This window comes from Apus apus, chromosome 1 (genome assembly GCF_020740795.1).
Source record: "Apus apus isolate bApuApu2 chromosome 1, bApuApu2.pri.cur, whole genome shotgun sequence".
Lineage (NCBI taxonomy): Eukaryota > Metazoa > Chordata > Aves > Apodiformes > Apodidae > Apus > Apus apus.
The window spans coordinates 140,761,748-140,782,396 of record NC_067282.1 but is presented as its reverse complement, the minus strand read 5'-3'; the positions used below and the strand labels follow the sequence as shown (position 1 = coordinate 140,782,396).

At 44.9% G+C, this 20,649-nt stretch overlaps 1 protein-coding gene across 2 annotated transcripts in view; it reads left to right on the top strand.

Annotated features, from left to right (window-relative positions):
- LOC127379777 (chromatin remodeling regulator CECR2) overlaps positions 1-20,649 on the top strand; it is a 99,482-nt gene that overhangs the window by 32,810 nt on the left and 46,023 nt on the right. For both annotated transcript variants that reach the window (XM_051607894.1, XM_051607904.1), the window contains exon 2: positions 18,565-18,659. In XM_051607894.1, the coding sequence (XP_051463854.1) occupies positions 18,565-18,659 (95 nt within the window). The remainder of the gene's footprint in view (positions 1-18,564; positions 18,660-20,649) is intronic.

Below are 20,649 nucleotides of genomic sequence, written 5' to 3'. Positions count from 1 at the left end.
TTTCCCTTGTCCCTGCTGCTGTAGTTATGTCCCACGCTGCATCTGGTCTCAGCAGCCCATGAAACGTGGTTCTTGGCACACGAGTGCTTGGTGTTTGCTGTCCAAACTGCTTCTTCAGACGCCACAGTGCATCTCAGATGTTTAAAGAATTCAGCCTCACAGCTTTCCTGTGCATTGAGAAAATATTTATGGAACAACAAAGTGAAATGCCCAGCATCATGAAGGAAGTCTGTGGTGCAGCTGGGAAATGAACTCTGATCTCCCCGTGTCTGTCCAGTACCTTGATTACGTACGTGATCATCTCCACTGCCTCATCTCAAATTCATCTCTCAAAGTTGAACAAGTGTGTCACCCTGCATTTTTCATCTCTTTTCTCTTGCCTCTGATTATAGCTGAAGGCATTGAAGGAGAGTGGAGTTTTTACATGTTGGGAGTCATTTTCAATACTGTTCTTTTATCCTTTTTTTGCCTACCTTCTTACATCCTAAGTCACGTGAAATCAAATATCTATTCCCTTCTACATGTGAAATGCAGTTTTCTGTATTCATACAAATATTTGCTGCCAGAAGTTTCATCCTTGTCCTCTGTTCTAATGTTGCAACAAGATTTCTTTCTTTCTTTCTTTTTTTTTTTTAGGACCCTCCCATTTTTCCTCCTCCATGACATTCTATTCTAGGCAACCAGTGTTTCTTGAATTTGCTATTTAAATAATGACCTTTCCTGCTTGAATTTTACTATCCACAGCCTGATTTGGAGTAGAATACAAACCCTTTTCTGCCTTGTACACAAAAATGGATGTTGAGGGTTAGATCAAAGGTTCATCTATCCCATCATCCTGTCTCTTGTACAGCAGATACCTAGGCAAGAGTGTCAGAATGGGGCAATCAAGCAATGATACTTCCCTAGAGTGTGCTCCTAGCCTCTGGCTCAGATTTGCAGCTTGGAACCTTCCTTTTGTATTTACACAACCCCCTTCTGTTCAGTTTGCCTCTTTCTTCTCTGAACCCATGTACACTTTTAGCATCCATACTATTCCATAGCAAGGAGACAGTCATATGAATTATTGCTTGTGCAAGGAAGTGCCTCTGTTTGTTTGTTTTTATCCTGATAATTTCTTGTTATGTCTGTCCATTCTTTTTTCCAGAAGGGACAATGAGCACTCATTCCCCATGCCATTTCTGGTTTTATAGTATTTTGCAGTTTTATGTAATTGTTTTTTCCCACAGAAGCTGTTTCATGCTTCTGATTACTGTTGTTGACCTGCCCCAGCTTTTCAGTTCTTCTGTCTTTTTTTTTTTTCCCCCAAATGTGAGGACCAGAAGTGTATGTAGTGTTTAAGGTGTAAATACATTCTGCATTTATACAGAGGTATAATGATAATTTACCTTCCTTTCCTTGGCATGCCTACTATTATTAATTCATTTTTGACAGCTTCCACTATATTGGTTCTGCACACCTTTGCCCAAGCTGCATATCTGCTGAGGATTTCCCTTCCACTTTTGCTTATGATGTGGTCTGTGAAAGTTACTCATGCTATACCAGAATTTCCTTTTTCCTCTTGCTTCTCCCTTTTTATGCTTCCACCATATCTGAAAGAGCTTCCTTCCTCCTACCCACCTTGATCTCTAAATTCCTGCTGAATCTCGTGCTACAAAGCCCTTCAAAAGCATCTGCTCTTTTTTTCCCCTTATCTAGTGTACCGGCACTGTCAGGCAACTTTCTATTATGCTGGAAATAAAAAATGTCTCTAAGATGTGTGCCAAGCTCACAGAATGTAAATCCACATATGTATATCCAATCCACTCTTCTTTTTTCTCCTTTCCTCTTCACCATCTGTCTTCTAATCTGTTTTCTGTGTGCATTAAGGGATACTTTTACACTAGCCCAGTTAATTTCAAGTTTAGTTCAAGTTTGCACTGTTCAAAAGTGTCTTACATTAACAGAGCTTAATGTGATCACATCGTGTGCAGCATCTCAGGGAAAGCCACAGTACAAGATGTTAAGAAGCAGTCCAAGGAAGTCTGGGGCCTCCTCTCTTTCTGCCTGGGAGCTTTTGGATAGAAACCACTCAGATGATCTGCGTAACTTCTGCATAATAAGCCTGATGTTCCTCCTCCGTGTCGGCCGCACCGCACCACTGATGTGCAGATGTACAGGCTGGTTGCCTTCCAGATGCGGCTCCGCGAGCGGTGAGCACACGCACGAGGTTGGAGATGTACCAAGCATGTCGTGCTTGCTGCTTACGTTGCACGCTAGGTCAGCGTGCAAGTGTTTGTCCAGACTCACCCTGGACGAGTGGTGCTGGCTGGATCTGTAAGAGAGGAATCTGCCATCGGGTGCCTTCCGCTGCAAGTCCACTTGTTGCTCGGTTTTAATGACAAAGGAGGTAATGGGGCAATGCTGCTTTTACAGCAGTATCACCTGTAGTTGCTGTGTTCCCATTACAAATTATTAAATTGGCCTGATTCCCTCTCTCTCCCCTAAAAGTGCAGAGAGCCTTAGAGTTGCAACAAGAGGGAGTTTTTATGGGCTCCAAGCATTTGAAAACTTGTGCATTCTGTTTAGGTGCTCCCATATGGACTTTGGACCTTGGTTAGCACTGGGAGTACACATCACTGTGTGGGTGCAGTGAGACAGCATCAGTGTCCTTCCCCCATCCTCAGCAGCCAGAGAGTTTAGCTGCAGTGTGGTTTTGAAGGTCAGCAGCATTTCAGGCTCCCCAATTGTGGAGGTGCTGAGGATGACTCTGTCTTTAAGGTTGTGACATTACATTTAAATGTAGAGTTGTGATTCACAGAAGAGTCTGAATCTCTTCCTCTAATGTATAGCTCCACACCATGTAATAGTGGGTTGGAATAAATCTGTTATCTGAGTGTTAAGTTCAATTAACTAAATTAGAAGTGGATTAGAGCTGCGGTGGTCAGAGGTCTAGTCTGAGAGTTGTTAGGCTCAGTTTTAGTGCTCTGCATTTGGCTTCCTGTGTGATCTTGGGCAAGTCATTTAGCTTATCTATGAGAAGTCCACATGGTTGTTGTGAGGTTAAATGCATGAAGTCCTCTTGTCTATACATGTTACCAGGCTTATACAGAGCTTGAAGATAAAGTTAACAAAACAGGTCCCTCTTTGTCAACCCTTTCTGTGTCCCAGATGATCTCCTATGGTTAGAAAAAAATGCACATTTAAAAGTTCCCAAATCTTACAAATATAGTTGCACAGGCTGTACCTGAATAAATGATGTTGTGCTTAAATGATTAGCTGTTGAATCTAATGTTTATGATTATACTGGCAGTGTGATCTGCTTCTGTAGTGACTGGCTCAGAGCCATTCTGATGTTAAGAAAGGGACAGAAACAATCAGTAACCCCTGCTGCCAGGCGAAGGAAGGATGAGGGCTGGAGAGGACAAAAGCTTAATCTTTCTCTCTCTCTGTTTTTCTAAGAGTTTGAGCTAATCGCTGATAACCAACACTAAAAGATCTGAATCATAAATCTGTTCAGCTACTGTGTGACTCTCAAGAAACAGTACAAAACAATTATGCCTTAGCTATTCCCTTCTCTGCTGAGCCATGCCTCGTGTTTATCTCACGTAGAACCCCTTCTTATAGTCTTTGCAGGTTTAAAACAAAATTCCCGTAATACTTTTAAGCCATCGGGGCACACTTTCCTCCACGGTGACTCCTTTTTAAGACAGCTTTAGGCAGAAGATGAAATCACAGCAAGGAAGCCCAAAGACCAAGGATGCAGCCTTCACTCTCATCCTTCTCCCCCACTCGCCCCCCCAAGAGCCAGGACTGCTGCTTCTCGCTATTGTGAGAATTAATCCTTTAGTGCTCCTCGCTGCTCTACCTTCTGTGTAGCCAGTAAGCACAGAGGGACTGAAAGGTTGGATGTGCATTCGAAGGAATGAATAGCAATGGATCAAATGGCTCTAGCTCTTTCTCCAGAGCTGCTAGGAAAATGTAATGACAATACTGGAAAAATAATTGTGATACATCAGTTTGTAAGAAAGTGACTCTGGGCTTTTTTGGATTTTTTCTTCCTTCTCAGATCCTGGGAGAGGGACATGTAGTGATAGGATGACAGGTAAAAGTTTAAATTGAAAGAGGTTAGACATTAGGAAGAAATTTTTTCACAATGAAGGCAGTGAGAGACTGGAATAGTTACCTAAGGAAGTTGTGGATGCCCCTCCTTGAAAGTGTTCAAGGCCAGGCTGGATAGAGCTTTGAGCAACCAGGTCTAGTGGAAGGTGTCGCTGCCCAGGCAGGGGGGTTGGACTAGATGATCTTTAAGGTCTCTTCCAACCCAAATCATACTATGATTCTAAGGTCAGTGTACAGATTTGGGAGGAAAAAAAATGAATTCCTAACTTTTCACCCCAGTTAGAAATCAGTACAAAGGCAGTCCTGAATGCTTTGATTGCTGGCTTTGGATGTGCTCTTGTGTTGGCTGAGGCTGCAAATGCATAGGTGGAATTTTGTTTGGCACCAACATTTATTTTGGAGGAAAAGGAAGTGACATTACATTGTTCTGGTTGGATAACTTCTGTGTGAGAAACCCTGGAATGAGGCAATTTTTTAGTCTGCAGAGTCGGATATGATCTTTTTTTTCTTCTTCTTCTTCTGTTTCAACTGGGTGGAAGTAGCATGGAGGTTATTGAGTTAAAATGACTTCCTGAGGTTTCTGTGTGCTAGAAGGAAATGAGTTGGGAAGCAGTCTTTGGAGCTTCTCTTGCTAAAGCTTTATTGGTGAAGCTGAGTCATAGGAAATTTTACCACCCATCAACACCATGGGATTGAGTCCTCTGGGACTGACCAGGTCAGTGTCACCTGCACTCATGGGTGGGTAAGTGTTTCAAACAGTAGCAGCATGTGAATGCATCAATCAAAATGTTTTGGGGCACAGAAAAGAGCTGTGCCCAGTCTTGAAATATTTGAGTCTCTGAAATGTTGTAGTGAGTAGCACAAGCAAGGCTCTGTGAGCTCTCTTTTAAGGATGTTTGGAAATCCTGGCATTGTTTTATACCCAAATGTTTGATGGGCACTCTGTCATATTTCAGCGTGCAGCTCAGTTTTTAGAAAAAACAATCAAACAAACAAAGCAGCAAAAATACATCACAGTACTTATTTGGAGCTGGTTTACAAATGTTTTAAACTTCCTCATTTTATTTAAAAGTTTGAAAGACACTAATATATGGAAACTAAAATATGAAAAGTATGTAACTATGACAGTCTGGGAGGAATAGCATGCACCTTCTGAGAGGAGACTCGAAGCCAGTATTGGTTTTCACAGTGGAGATGTCTAGGATTAATTTATTCTTGGAAAGAAAATAGTGATCCTTGTTCCCAGTGCTAAACATTCTGTGTCATCTCACACTTTTGGTAGTTTTCTGTATTTTACCTTTGAAATGCTTGATTTTTATTTTTTCCTTTAACTGAATTTAAGATGCTGTCTTTAAGTTGTTTTTACCATTCTTGCAGTGAAATCAGGTCCTGTAGAGGAAGGCTGCTCTTTTAGAGTTGCTTTCCCTGAACTGGAATTTTTCTTAGTTCCTCTGTTTTGCTTCTGTTGAGCACCTCCTTTGGACAGAAATTACAAACAGGATGAGACATTTCCTTCACTGCTGAAAAAAATTTAATTGGCAATGTTGTCATTCAAGATTCTTGCCTGTGTGAAGTGCCCAGTGTAGGTGTCCTTGCTGCTATCTGTGGGACTTACTGTTTGAAGAGGTTTGAGCAAGCCTAGGTGGGAAAGGTCCTGCCACCCTCTCCTGCTTCGAAGGATCAATGAATAGTTTAAGCTGGTTCTTGTTCTCTTACAAATATTAAGCCTCATGGGAAATTCAGGTATTTGTCTCTATTTTGTGTGTATTGAAAAAAGGGCAGAGAATAGTGAAGTAGGTCACTTACCTGAAGTCACCCAGCCTGATGGAGCTGGGAATAGGTTTCTTGGCTCTCTGTACTTTAAACCACAAGATTAGTCTTTTTTGAAAAGGATAATCTGTATTTTCAAAGGAGGTTTTATAAAGCTCCCATTAACCCCAGAGTTGTACCTAGCAAGGAATCTAATTTATGTTTTGGCAAATCAAAGCAGTTTCAAAGACCTCAGTGCTGCAGGTCACTGTCAGACCTTCAAGGTCCACTGCCACCAGTTTAATTTTTCTCCTGCTTGGATTTGCCACTGTCGTCCCTGTGAAAGGTGGAGCAAAACTGTATTCCCGAGGAAAGATTTCTAGAGACATCCAGTTGTGGATAACTTAGAACAAGGTCCACTTGTGGTTTTTTGCTATGCTTAGTTAAAGAACAGAATGGCCAATGTTCCCATTCCTTCCTTGAAAGACATACCTTCTGGCAAAGCTCTTTTTAAATTGCGTTTTATCACTTAGTCAAGATCTGAAGGTCTGAATTCCAGTAGCCAATGACTGGAAATGTCCTTTCAAACTAAAATGTTGAACTTTAGAGTTTACCCCCGAGTCCTCAAGCTGCCTTATCTGAACAGCAGAGGAAATTTTTTTCCAGTTTTCTTCTGTTATCAAGGTAGAACACAGCGCCTGAATGTTAGAGAAGTAGCAGTACATTAACCTCAGCCTTGCTTTTACTCAAAGATTGCAAGTGTTTTACAGGGTTGGCTAAAGATTATCCACCTTGGGGGTATGGGGGGTGGGGGAGGAGGGAGGCGGACAGAGATTTAGCTCTCATCACTGAATGCATGAAGTGAGAATAAAAGCCAGGGCTTTCCTGATCCCATGCTCTGCTAATAACACTTTTACAAGCTGGTTATGTAATTATCTGTTACCGTATTTTTCCCCCCCACTTCAGGCAGATCAGCTATTTTATCCAACCAAAGTGTTTTGTGCGGATCTTTGGATAATCCGATGTCATCGCTTCTGCAGTAAATTGTAGAAACAGAGCTGGCTATTCCAGTTTAAGAGCAACATAACAGATCTTTGCTTCATTTTTTAAAATGTAATGACCCAAGTCTGGTTTAGTTGGGGGTTTTTTTACTTATTTTGGATGGGAGGAAGGAATTTAGGAGAAAAAGGTACTCCAAATAATGTCTGTAGAGTAAGTGTTACAGCAATAGACCTGTTTTCTTCTGTATCTGGGCAGTAGTTTACTTCCCTTTTCTCAAATTATGATGCTGTATATAATACGTGTTTTAAGAGTGCAGTTAACATTAACATTTATGAACATAATAATAATAATAATTAACATCAATAATAATTTGTCATTTCTGGCAGATATAGCTATTATTGTGTAAATAGCCAAGTGTTTGTAGCAATCTGTAGATTTATTGGCTATAAAGATGACATTAAATTAAGCTGGAGGAGAATTCCTGTATGGCATATACCTTGAAGAAGATACTCATCCTGTGCTCTGGAAGGAGAGCTGCAAGCACTCCATCACCTTTTTTATGGAGCAGCATTGCCAGATGTGGAGTAAACCACGGAGCATCCGTCTCCTGAGCACACAAGCGTCTCTGTATCATTTCCCTTGGCAAACACACATGTAAGCTGAGCTCCCACCAGATGTGGGTGGAGGTGGTGGTTCATGGTCACCTCCAGCTGAGGGGCCTTAGTCAGGACAGTTGCAGCAGTGGCACTTATGCGAATGTCAAGTTACTCACGGTGTGTTGCAAGAAACAGCTCCCAAGATCTTATGCTTTACTCGACAGCCTTAAAACCAAGGGACTGCCAGATTTGTGTTGTTTTTGCAAGCAGACCCTTCTCCCCTCTGCCATTCCCCAGCTGCAGGAAGGGGAATGGGAATTCTCATGGGGCTCCCAGCTCATCTCCAAGCTGATCCAAGCCCCAAGAGCAGCTGCCTCAGTCACCAGGCAACCCTGTTGGGCCCTGCTTGTGTTTTGCCAGCGTCCTGGGGGAGATGATGGCTCAGCAGAGCAGGGCAGGTCTGTGTCTTCAGCAGGACAGCTGAGGAAGCCTGGTATTCCCTTTGGAGCTGGGAGTCCAGCCAAAGAAAGCATGCTAGGTAGCTGTTGCTGGGGGATGGAGGCTCTGAGCTCCGACCAGATCTTAAAAACTTTGGTGAGCTTTTCTACATATCTAATGAATTAGATTTTTTTAACAGGCCTGAAGGTAGAGTGTAAATACTGCAAGAGGTAACTTGCATTTATTTTGACATTGGATCCTGCAGTGACGTGTGTTATGAAGCCAGAGCTGTGTAAGGAACTGTGACTCACATCACAATGTTCAAGGGGCTCAAAACACCATTTCCTGTGACAAGTCTATTCCCTTAGTGCATGTATCTCTCATTAGCATGGCAGCATCTCTGTTTCTTACACTAATAGGAAAAAAATGTATAAAAGGCATTAATTTTGGAATTGAGGTATGTCTGGACTGTATAAGCTTGGAATAAGTTCAGAGAGTCTTGACAGATAAGCAAGGTAATGCTTTTGGCTATCCAGAGTAATGCAGATAGTAATCTAAGCATACAAAAGAGACCTCTTCATTATGGTTCCACAGTGTTACGCCGTGGGATAGATGTGTGTTTTTCAAACTTATTCTTAGGCATGATACTAAGCCTGTTGCAAACAGGCAGTTCATGCATCTGAGGAGCTGGCTGGCTGCACCATCAGGGCTGATAACTGCTAGGCAGCTATTTAATATCTTTGCAAATTCCTCTTTGCTAAATTAATAGGGGAAAAAATGCAGAACTTGGATTTCTGGGTAGCACAGCGATGGAACTCACCTACCATTCATCTCAGCCACGCATGGTGGTAGGAACCCGTGGAATACCTGTGTGTGGCTGCAGGCTCTCTTGGCGGCTTTTCTTTTGTCTGACCCAGAGCAGGGAGGAAGAGTTTTTAATGCCGACAGCATTTTAAGGCTGATCTCCCTGCTGAGTGGCCAGCCAGGGTTTGTTTGTGGTGGGTATGCTGTGGGCTGCACTCTGCATGGCATCCGAAAGGGAGGCTGGCTGTGGAGATCAGATTAAAGGGGAAAAGCAAGGCTTTACAGCCTTTTTAAATCTTAATATATTTTGCCATTTCATCCTGCTTTTTCAGGCAAGGGTGGGCAGGGACCTTTCTTCTTCCATTCAAAAGCCAGGTCATCATTTCTGTTTGAGGGGCAGAAGGAGTGTAAGGGAATCACTTGAGCCCTTAAGGGTTGATCTGTGCCTTCTGTTTATTTTCATGCCCAAGAAGATAGTTTTTCTCATGGCTTGCTTGTCAACTGGCAGTTAATAACATCCTGGAGGGGGGGAGCGACATAAATGCCGGAGCACTACTCATTGCTGTTACAGGAGAAGTTTCATGGTGTGAGTGAAAACCAGCTGCACAGCTTGCATGCCATGTTGCATCAGCAGTGCATGATGGCAGGGAGTAAATCCCCTGGGAGTTTTGGCTGGTGTGTTAACTAGAAAAGTGAAGGCTGGCTTAGATGGGCTAGTCTGGATATATTGAGAGCAGCTAAAATCCCCTTTAAAACATTATTTTCTAGCAAGTCTTGAAATCTTAGCAGAAACTTCAGCCAAGCAATCCATTCCAGATTTTGGCACTCATCCTTCCCTTCCCTGTGCTCATGCTGAGCAGATGAGCGCAATGGCCAGACCTAAAATGAAGTGCATCTACAGTCTGATCTCATCCTCCCTTGCTGCCTTTGGCTGGAGAGGAGGAGGAGCTTTGAAATCGGATTATTACTTCGAGCCTCTTGGCTTTGGAGCTACAGACTGTTCCCCACGTTGCCAATGGGCTTAAAAGCTTAGCAGAACTCCCACTAGGTACCCAGGAAGCCTCTTACTGCAGGAGATGGTGACACGGCAGGATCAGCTGTTCTTTATTTATCATGCAGCTGAATTGTCTGGGGAGGGACCATAGCTAACCTGGTGATGTTGTTTCCAGAAACAACATCAAGAGCAGGTAGAGCTGTGCTGATGCTGTTCCCTACCAACTCGATTGTGCTCACCCAAGGCGCTATGTAAAACAGTAGCTAAAATTTTTAGTCTTTAGCTGTTAGTAGTACTCAGCCCATAAATGAGAATGCTAAATCCAGCATTTGTGCAGAGAGGGAGTTTGGGGTTGGGTTGGTTTTTCCAGTAAGGTACTACTGGCATGGGACTGTGAGAGCTTAACAATATATAATCTAATGGTATTGTGGCTTAGCTTCAGAATGGTCTCGATCCCTAGCTGTCTGCTCATCACTTTCCTCAGACTGTCTTCCCAGTTAAAAAATCCCAAAAGCCAGCACAATCTACAGATAGTTTAATAATCTGAATATACCTGATACACCACAGGAGTGCAGCTATTGAGAGAGATCCTTTCTAGGTGACAATGAATAATACCTTTCTGAAGGTGAGGGAAACAGGATGCTATTCAACAGACTGTTTCCTCTCATACTTTTGTGCTTGCAGGTTATTTTCAGCTGGAGGAGCTGAACTTGTGGCTTGGACAACAGTGGTCAGCCACTTTGTAGGGGTGTTTTGGTTTGTTTTGTTTGTTTGTTATGTTGTGTTTTTTTTTTTAAGGGCGTGACCCCAGTCCTTTTCCTGTAAAGGCATAGACCCCTGATTAGATATTTAAGCAGACTGGTGTTAAGCTTGCTTTTCTTAATTGCCCTTTGCAGGCCTCTTGGAAGTCTTCCACGGGGTCTGCAAGAGGTCTGCAAACCACAAGCTGGAGACCATTGGTTCTGCTCAGCCTGAAATTTCTGTCTCTCTCCCATGTAGAGCCAGCTCGGTGCCCAGTGTGATGTTTGCCATTCAGCCAGCATAACTGGTTTATGGTAAATGGTGTAGATTATCTGCTCTGAAGGAAGAGGGGATTATTTTGAAAGGGAGAAATGATCCTTTGGAGGGAAATGGCACGATCACCAAATGCTTTGGCTACTAATAAAACTGCTGAAAAAGAAAGACGATGCCAGTAGCATCGAGTGTCAAGCCCTGTGAGTTCTCTCTCTCAGCCTCGCCACTGAGTGCAGTGTGCCCCGGTAAGGATGCTGGGGCTTGTCTTAGCTTCTCCATCTGTAAAATGGCTCTGCGTGTGGGTGTGTGCCTCCCCTTCCCTCACAGGTCCTGCAAAGATTTACTGAATGTTCTTTAAATGCTTTGATGCTGTAGGATGAAAGCTGCTCTAGAGGCATAAAGTACTAATGTCTAGCTATTAATCAGAAACTAATCGCTTGTTACTTCAGAGCTTCAGATGTACCCTGTCCATCTGAAAAGGTACTTTGCAGGGGGAAGAAATGGAATGACCAGCAATTTTACACCTTCTAGGTGCTGACAGTGCATAAACTTCATAACAAATGTAGTTGTTTTGTTTTTTCTTTTTTCCCCAAACCACTTGCATTGCAGGCAAGGTGAGCTAGGAGGAAAGGAAAGCTTAATTAGCACTGGTACACTGCTATGGGGCATAAGGGAGGCTGGACTGATCAGTCTGAAATCTTTTCAGTACAGTTTAGCCACCCAGTGTGAGCTGCTCATATTTCTTTGTATTACGCAGCAGTGAAACATTCCAGTTGGAGACCAAGCAGCAACGTGCTGTGCAAACAGGGGAGGGTCCCTGTCCCAAAGGGAGAGATCAGGCAGCAGGTTAATATGGATGGAGAACAGGAAGCCACTACTCTTCTCAGGAGTGGGATAGGTGGTAGATACAGATAGCATGGTGATCTCAGATTTTTAAGCATCCTGAACAGAACCAGAGTAGGCCTATAAACCAAGCCTAGAAGATTATAGCCTGACCAAAAATGTTCATCAGCATTGGAAAGAGTTTGCATATTCAAACTTGCTTGGCATGAACTGAGCAGATTTCAACATTTGTGTATCCCCTTTCATAGCTGAAGGGAGCTGTTGGAGGAGAGGATGGCTGGAGGTTATCCACAATGCTGCTGGCACCGGGAGGGGAGCACATGGGATTTGTTCTTTGCAAACAGCTGTAATGTGGAGGCAATACAACAAATTCTCCCTGGCTTTCTGTTTATAACCATCTCCCTCATACAAAGCTGTCATCTCACACCTCTGCTTAGCCCTGGAGTAACATTATGCCCCTATTTACAACATGCTTGAAATAGCCTTCAAAGTCCGCTCACAGAAAGTCGAGGGCAGTAGAGATCTCGGAAGGCACTGACAGGCATTAAGGGGGGACCTGTAGAAAAGGGAATACCTTTGCTGCTCCCGTTTTTTCCCCTCTCCATAAATGACAATAATCTTCTGACAGGGTAGCTTTTCTCCCTCAGATGATTCTTCTTCATCCCTGCTCCCCCACCCTCCCTTCACCCCAGTTTGATGGCTCAGAGTCAGGACTGCTGCCAGTGCTGAGTGTCACTAAGCCTCTTCACCTTATGCCCCCAAAGCTACTGTAGAAGGCTAGCTTGGCTGCCCCTGAGGCCATTGTCTCCCAGGGGTGAGATGCAGATGATGGCATTTCCTTGAGGAGAGCTTCTGACTTGGACCCCGCTGCCAGGAACACAGGAAGGCCATTCAGCACCCACTCTCCCTGGGGTGTAAAGGTGGAGTGGAGAAGCCAGGGGGCCTTTTGGCTCAGGAAGCCATAAAGCCCTGGAGCATCACATAAGAGAGAGCAGTGTGCAGGCTCCTGCAGGACTGTGGGGACGCTGGGAGAGGTGCATCCAGCTGTAGACTCGGGTAACATGTGGTGTCTCCAACTAGCTGCTTAAAATTGAGGCAACATGACCGGGAGATTGCATCAGGATCAGGATCCATAACTTCTTTCTGACTTTAAGGCAGACATCTGAACCCACTGCTGCTAGTGCACCCAGGGTATCATGGCCCTAGGAATACCTCTAACTCCCTGCAATGCCCTCCTGGCAGGTTTCATGTTTTGAAAACTATTTCTCTGTGATGGTAGCAATCACAAGCAGGGAGGTCATGGCACTGGGCTGCAGAAAGCATGCTGGCTGCTGGGAGCAGGGGACATGGTTTTTTCAGGTGTGTTGAGTAATGTCGTAGGGGCTGAGTGCACTGACAGCCAACAAACTGAGCTGTGGGGGTTGGCAGAGCAACTGGCTCATGGTGTAGCTGGATCCCATCACGTCAGCTCCAGGACTGTGTCCCACTATTTGTTGCACTGGCCTTCTGCTGCTGCTTTGGGTGTATCAGCTGGGTGTGCTCTGTGGCCAGAAGGAGTGTGCCACACTTTCCTATCTGGGATGTGTTGGTGGGAGCAGCGATCCCTCCCCAAGTCTCTGCGTGCTCCTCGCAGCTGGGGGACAGATGACTCTTTGGTGGGGAGGACAGCAGGAGCTCCTAGCCAGAGATGTGAAGCACACACAGTGGCTTCAGGCAACATAGGGGTAAATGATGCTCAGTGGAAGCATTTCAAACCTGCGGCTGACTTGCAGTCTCAGCCTGGAGAAGAGAAGGCTCTATGGTGACCTTATAGCAGTCTTCCAATACCTGAAGGAGGCCTACAAGAAAGCTGGGGAGGGACTTTTTACTAGAGCATGTAGTGATAGGACATGGGCTAATGGCTTTAAACTAGAAGAGGGTAGATTTAGATTAGGTATTCGGAAGAATTTTTTTATTGTGATAGTGCTGAGATTCTGGAACAGGTTGCCCAGAGAAGTTGTAGATTCCCCCTCCCTGGAAGTGTTCAAGACCAGGTTGGATGGAGCTTTGAGCAACCAGGTCTGGTAGAAGGTGTCCTTTCCCATAGGAAAGAGTTGGAACTCGACAATCTTAAAAGTCCCTTCCAATCCAAACCATTCTATGATTCCTGCCCAGTCCTGGTAACTGTACTCTTCTGCATGAATTCACCTAGCTCTTGCCCAGATACCTGTTGTAATTAATGATCTGTGAGGGGGAAAGAGCATCCTGACTCAATTTAGTGACAGCAGTGAAATTTCAGCACATGGGCTGGGGCTGGCTCAGCACAGCCCACTCATAGCTTTTGGTGATCTCGTAAAGCCTCTGCAAAAGCTTGTTGAGTCACTGGGGAGCATTGCAATGGAAAGCTGATAATGGCAGTGGTATGGAAATAGAGCTGAAGGGATTGGGGTTTTTAAACTGATGGCTAACTTGGACAAGGATTAGCTGTGCTTAAACTGGTCATGTCCATCAGATTTGGTTATAGGTGATTCAGCTCCAGCACAGAGGAAGCCTTTAAACTGCTATCCTGTACCTCAGCATTCAGCCTGCTCATGCCAGGCTCTCGCACATGCTGGGCTTCCCTGCAGCTTTGGAGGAGCGGGTCTTCAGAAACAAGGGTCCCAAACTTTGCAACACGACCCTCCAAGGAGAGAGCTTGTGAGGAGCTGGAGTCTGCCTGGCTGCTTTCCATAGTTTAAAAAGCCAGCTCATGCGGCAGCCCCACTGTCACCTCTGTGCTTTTGCTGGTGATGGTGGTGTCACTGCTGTCACATTTGTGGATGCATTTGTTTACTTTTCCCTGAGGAACTGATCATCTTTTCTCTCAAAAGTGTGGGCGGATACTGAAAAGGAGTTATTTCATGCAAGGTCACCGTGAGGTGAGGCTCACCACACTTCCAGAGGCCACAGCACTTGTTGCTGGCAAGAGCAGACTGAAGTAGCAATTGCAATAAACCGCAGGTGATATGAGGAAGGAATTCTTTACTGTGAGGATGGTGAAACACTGGAACAGGTTGCCCAGAGAAGTTATGGATGCCCCCTCCCTGGAAGTGTTCAATACCAGGTTGGATGGGACTTGGAACAACTTGGTTTAGTGGGAGGTGTCCCTACCCACGCAGAGGGTTTGGAACTAGATGATCTTTAAGGTCCCTTCCAACCCAAACCCTTCTATGGTTCTACAATAGTGGGTTTTAATACATGCTCACAGCAGCTCTGGGGGAACAGTGTTTGTTTTGGACTCAACCCTTGGCCAGCAGCACACCGGTGGGGTTCACCATAGCTGCCAGAGTGCCTGGTGTGGGGCAGGCAGGCAGGCAGGCTGGGGGCAGCAGGCCCTTCTCCCCCAGCCCACCCCTGCCAGCTCTTTTCCCAGGGAGCAGGGAGGGCAGGGTTGGTGCCCTCCTGTCTGCCCCAGCTAACCCTGCTTCGGGCCAGCGCTCTTCCCGGGTGAGGTGGTCACCCTTGCTCCAGCGGCCACCTCTTCCCGGCAGCCCTTGCCTGACTCCGGGGGGGATTTAGTCCCGGGCTAGGGGGAGGGAGAGACGTTAAACAGGCTTTTCCCTAATGAGGTGTGACGCCAGCTGGAGAGGGGGAGAATCCTGCTTTTCTCCTGTCTGTTGCTCTCTCCAGCTAGAGGAGGAGGAGATGTGTGTGTGTGTGTGTGTGTGTGTCCCCTTCTTCTGCTGATTTGCTGCCTCTTCTGTTTCCTTTCTGTGCCTTCCCCAAAGCGTTTTGGCAAGGTTCAGATTTCTGTGCTCACAGCTCAGTGCTCAAAGAGAAAAGGGGAAAAACAAAAGGGTTGGAGGCGGGGGGGGGGGATGGTGGCGGGGAGGAAGCCCAGCCGCTGGCCCTGGCAAGGCCGTAGGAGCACAGGGACCACAGGGATGGGCACCCGGGGCAGGACCAGGGGATTGTTGGTGGCCGCCTTCTCATGGGAGTGTCTCAGGTAGCCTGGGCCACTTCTGCTCAGATGTGCAGCTCTGCCACTTTTCAGGCCATCCCTTGTCAGAGGAGAGGGCTGGAAAAACAAGGCTTATTCCTCCTCCTGCAAAAAGGTGGGCTACAGCATTAGGTGAAAACCCGAGGGTTTGTTTTGGTTTGTTTTGTTGGGTTTTTTTACATTAGGTGAAACCCAAGTTTTTGTGCGCTGTCCTGAGATGTTAAGATTTGTGTTGCGTCCTCCTGGTGCCTGACACTACCACAGCACCTGGGCATGTGGGAAAAGTCCAGGATTTAGGCATTATGGGGCAGAAAGCTGGAGAATCCAGTGGGACAGAAAATTGTGACATTCAGTTAAACAGGGGCAACTGACCCAGCCTGGAAAATTACAGCAGCTTTCACTGCTCTTGCCCTATTGCAAGCAGTGACAGAAAAAAGTAGACAAAAACTTTACCAAACAATGCCAGTATCTTTTCCCAAGACAAATAATCACAGTGATAGTTGGACTGTGCCTTTACCATAACCTGCAGGCACCAGGTGTGACTCTTGGTAGGGCCCAGAGGACCAGAGCGGGCTGCAGGCAGCACCCATGGCACTGAGGAACAGGAGGCACTGACAGCCTCCTGCCTGCTAACGATGGACCTTCGTTAGACCTGTGCTGTGCATGTTGTCATCAATCCTAACTTGTGCTGGAACACCTTAAGCCAGTGTGGTGCCAGGACTCTGCACCCAGCCCCATGTGGGTCTGCATGCCCAGTGCCTGTAGTAAACAGCTGCAGGAGCCATCTGCAGCTGAGTTGGGTCCCCAGATCTGCTCTGTACCTGCCATGAGGGCAGGGATGAGGAGCACCCGTCTGGGAGAGAAGGAGGCAGCAAGGGAGGGGGAAACTCCCCGGCCAGGTGTTTTGGGAAAGACTGGTAAGTCCCTGCCTAGGAGACAGCACCTTGCCCAGAGCCTAAGGAATGTCTTCCAGCTCCCTGGGTGACCTGCCAGCTCTGAAAATGTAAAGGTCACTCCTGGGCCTGGAAAACAATGGCTGCAGATAGGGGCTATCTAAGCCGGTTCTGGTGACTGGTTAAGGAGTGCTAGTCAAATAGCAGGCTGAAAAGGCTCACGGGAGGCAATTTAAATATTCCTTCATACAAAAGGCTGTCGCATCCTAGCAGAGGCAGGCTGCTGACTGACAGCTTTAGTGCACCAGTATATATGGATCAGGGAGAGGCTGAATTGTGGGGAACATCCTGGAGACTTATTTCCCCCTGCCTTTTGTTCTTGGTCCTAACATGTCATTTTTCACAAACTGCAAGTTTACTGTGGTAACACACCTGGGATGTTTTAGCATATCACATACTTTATTGGGTTTCCCCCCCCCCCCTTAGGTATGTTTTGTTAAAAGGCAGATGTCCACTAAAGTAATTGATAAATAAAATAAGTCAACATCTCCGAAATACTAAGCATTTAGCAAATTAATTCACTTGGTAATTGCTATTTATATTGTGGGATTGCTATTTATTCAACAATAATATCATTCGCTCCAAGGGATGGTGAGCAGAAACTACAGTTTTTGTATTAACTTGTCATTATTTAGGGTTGTCATCTGGAGGCCAGAACAGAGATTCTAGGGACTTCCTCTCCTGGCTCTGCGGCAGGGACTCTTATGTCAGGCTTTGGCTTCCCACCACCCTTTACTTGCCTCCAGTTTCCACACATAATAGATGCATTTAACACATTCTTCACAGGGCAGGTGTCAAGCTTCTGCCTGTGAAGCACTTTGAATGTTGCACAAGAGGTAAATAAGAGCAGAGCTGATAATGAAAATATGCCATTAATACGTTTCCAATAAAAACCTACAAGTGGCGTTTAATCTGCAATCTGTTATCAATAATTTTATTACCTCAGCTACTGCGGTCTAATAAAAAAGCACTTTCTCTTCTTTATTGGGTAAGTGCCAAAACGTTTATCCTTTATTCTCTGGCCATTAACCTTTATTCTGTAGCCATTAGCTTAGCCATTTGTGTAACAGTCTGTTGAGTAACATTCAAGTCAGAAATTGTATTCAAGCCATTATTTACTCTGAAACCCAAAAAGAGTAGCTGCTAACACCTGTGGTTTTTATCTATATTAAATCTGGTTAAGTGTTGTATATTACTGATGATAAGTCTAACAGCAAGTGGATTTTTCTTACTGTGAATTATTTTCTGGCATATAAATAAGATGGTAGTTAACCTAGTAATATTTTGAAAACAAAGCTTGAAATTGCTGGCTGAAAAACAGGTGTTTCTCACAACATGTGCAAAATTCATAATAACTATTTCAGCAAGTTGTGCTTTTTGTGGATCGATTTCTGCATCACATCTTTATGTGAACTCCACCCTGCTGAAATAAGCCATGATACTCTCCAGCTCTCCATCAAGGCTTGAGGTTTTGGGTCATGAGATCTGACAGCCCTCTCTCCTTTCTTTCTCTTATTGGAGAGGGGGGGAAAGCAAACAAACAAACAAAACAAAACACCACCAAAAAACCCAAAGAGAAATAAGTTAAATAATCAAAATTCCTGCTTTTCTTTGAGGCATTTGCTTGCTAGCTTTCAGCCATTTCTGGCTATCCATCTGAAACTGCTATTTCTCTGTATAAGTGGCTTTTAGGGCCATGCTTTCTGAGCACATCTTTTAAATTAACAGCGTTAGTGAGTGGAAAGCAAAGTGGGAGAAGAAAACTGTTGATTCCAGCCCATCAGTCGAATGTGGGAGAAATCGTGGGTTTGTTATTAGGCTGTAGTATCTCAACCTCACTGGACCCGATTTCTCCATTTCCAGACACAAGCATTAGTCTCCTGGCTGAAGACTGACATTCAGTAAAAGCCTTTCAAGGTCTTTCCATAAACTGCTGCAACGAAGGGGTAGTAGCAGCAGTATTTTTAATGATGGGAAAGGTCGGTGTACCCAGTGTAGGCTCTGCTGCTGTGCACTCACTTGTGGCTGCTTGGTCCTGAGCAGCCAGCAGTACATTTTAAGGAATTAGTTTGATGGTTGGATTTTTTTTTTCCCCCTCTCTTTTCTGCTCGTTAGGAACTGGAAGCTGCTCTTCACAGAGATGATGTGGAGTTTATCAGTGACCTGATCGCCTGCCTTCTTCAAGGTTGTTATCAGCGCAGAGACATCACGTGAGTAACCTCACTCTGGCTTAAGCGCTTTGCAAGGGGAGCTAATTAACACAGTCTCGAGGAGGTTTCATGGTTTTAGAGTCATGAGATGGCAGTGATCGGCAGCCATCAGCAATCAGGCCAGGTGCTTCACTTTGTTAGTGTCCACTAAAGTAGCCTCCCAAGCAGAGACTTCTGTAGAATACAGTTTTTTAGGAGGATCACCACTTAGGCAGTGAAATGTGCTCCCAGTGATGATGAAGGCTTGTTGCAGTGTGTTTTCTTTGGTCTGCTGTGTATCCTGTTAGTAGCAAAGCACAACTCTGGAGACAAAGACAGCTTGGCAACATTTGCAGTTGCTTAGAAGAAGTGTTAAGGGATCCTGCTCCCTAAGATTCCCCTCTTGTGCAGAGCTTTAGAGCTGGTGCATTGGTGCAACCATAGGTGCTTGCATTGAAAGCTCTATTTCTAATTAACCAATCGTGTTCAATGAAATTTTTATAGTGTATATCTAGATATTTCTGCCAATGAAGTAGGCTTTGTTGAACTGCTGGGTTGACATTCAGCTCAAGTGGATATCGGGACCTGAACCGGGCAGCTGCACTGCATTTACTGTCTCTACATGAAATTTCAGAATTACAGTGTCATTCTGGTTGGAAAAGACCTTTAAGATCATTGAGTCCAACCATAACCTCTCTGCCAACCATTAACCTAACTCTACCTAACTCTAATGTGATTAAAAGCTTGATTGTAAAGGGACTGCAATCACCAATACCTCCTTCATCAAAATAGCCACAGAGCAATATAATCTTCCTTATAAACATGCAGAAAGTTTAAATCTTCATACCAGAAACACCAGAAAGTAGTGGTTTAAGTGTTTTTCCCACCTGAACCAGCTCATCCTTGTAGAAGCAGTGGAAGATTTGTCTTTGATAAATTTCATAAATTCAGCATTGCCAGTTCTCCTAAACTCTTCAGATCTAACAGTGTCACTTAGTAATTGCACTGCTTAATTGCCTCCACCTTCTCAACTACTTTAGTTAACAAAGTTCCAAAGTCACAGGTGAGTTTTTGGGCATTGGCATGTTGTCTGGGGAAGGTTAAACATGTACATATGTATATACGCTCATGCACAATTACATGAGGCACCCAGCAGTTCAGCAACGTGTAGTTATTCTGCGTATCATGTAGGTCCCACTTTATGCTGGTGTAAGTGCAGCTTTGGTTAACTCTGAGATGGAAAAGCTACAAAGGACGTAACGTCATGGCAGAGGAAGGGCTGTTAACTCAGCTGTGGCTTTGTGCAGCCCAGTCAGGGTGTGTATGCAGCACAGGGAGATACCTGTGTAGCTGTTGCTGTGTTTCTGTCCATGGATGGGAGGCGCTGTAGGAACCGAGGAGTGTGAAGTCACGCAGTGAAGTCTTGAGACCTTACACCTCACTCCAGAGGTTGTGCTAGGGAAGGCATGAGGTACATAAAGGAGAGACCAGCTGCACTCTTTCTACAGCACCTCCTGTAGAAGGGGACTGCCTTATGGGCAGGGGAATAGTGAGAAATGTCATTTTTGCAGAGGAGGTGGGAAAGAGAGTGCAACAGGAGCAGCGCAGTGGAAATGGCTGAAGAGATCTATCAGGAAAGCTGTCCGTAGCCACTGGGATGTTAGGGAGGTGGGCTGTGAAGCAATGCAGAGGAAGCAGTGGGGGTAGCTACCTGAAAACAGGGGGAAAGGTGCTGTAAGCAGAGGGGTGTCATGAAGGAAGAAGCATTAAGATGTAGTCTCAATATGGAAAACAGTAGATAAATTAGAATAAAAAATTTTTCTTTGATACACCTTTTGTAAACAAACTTGCCCCACTATTTGTTTCATGTCTACAAACCAGCCATGGAATATTTCTCCAAAACGAATGCATTTTTTTAAAGCTAAAAATTCTCCTAGTTCCTTACACGTATATTTACAACACCTTTGTTCCTTCTAACCGGATTACAAGCAATACAGGCCTTGGCTGATGC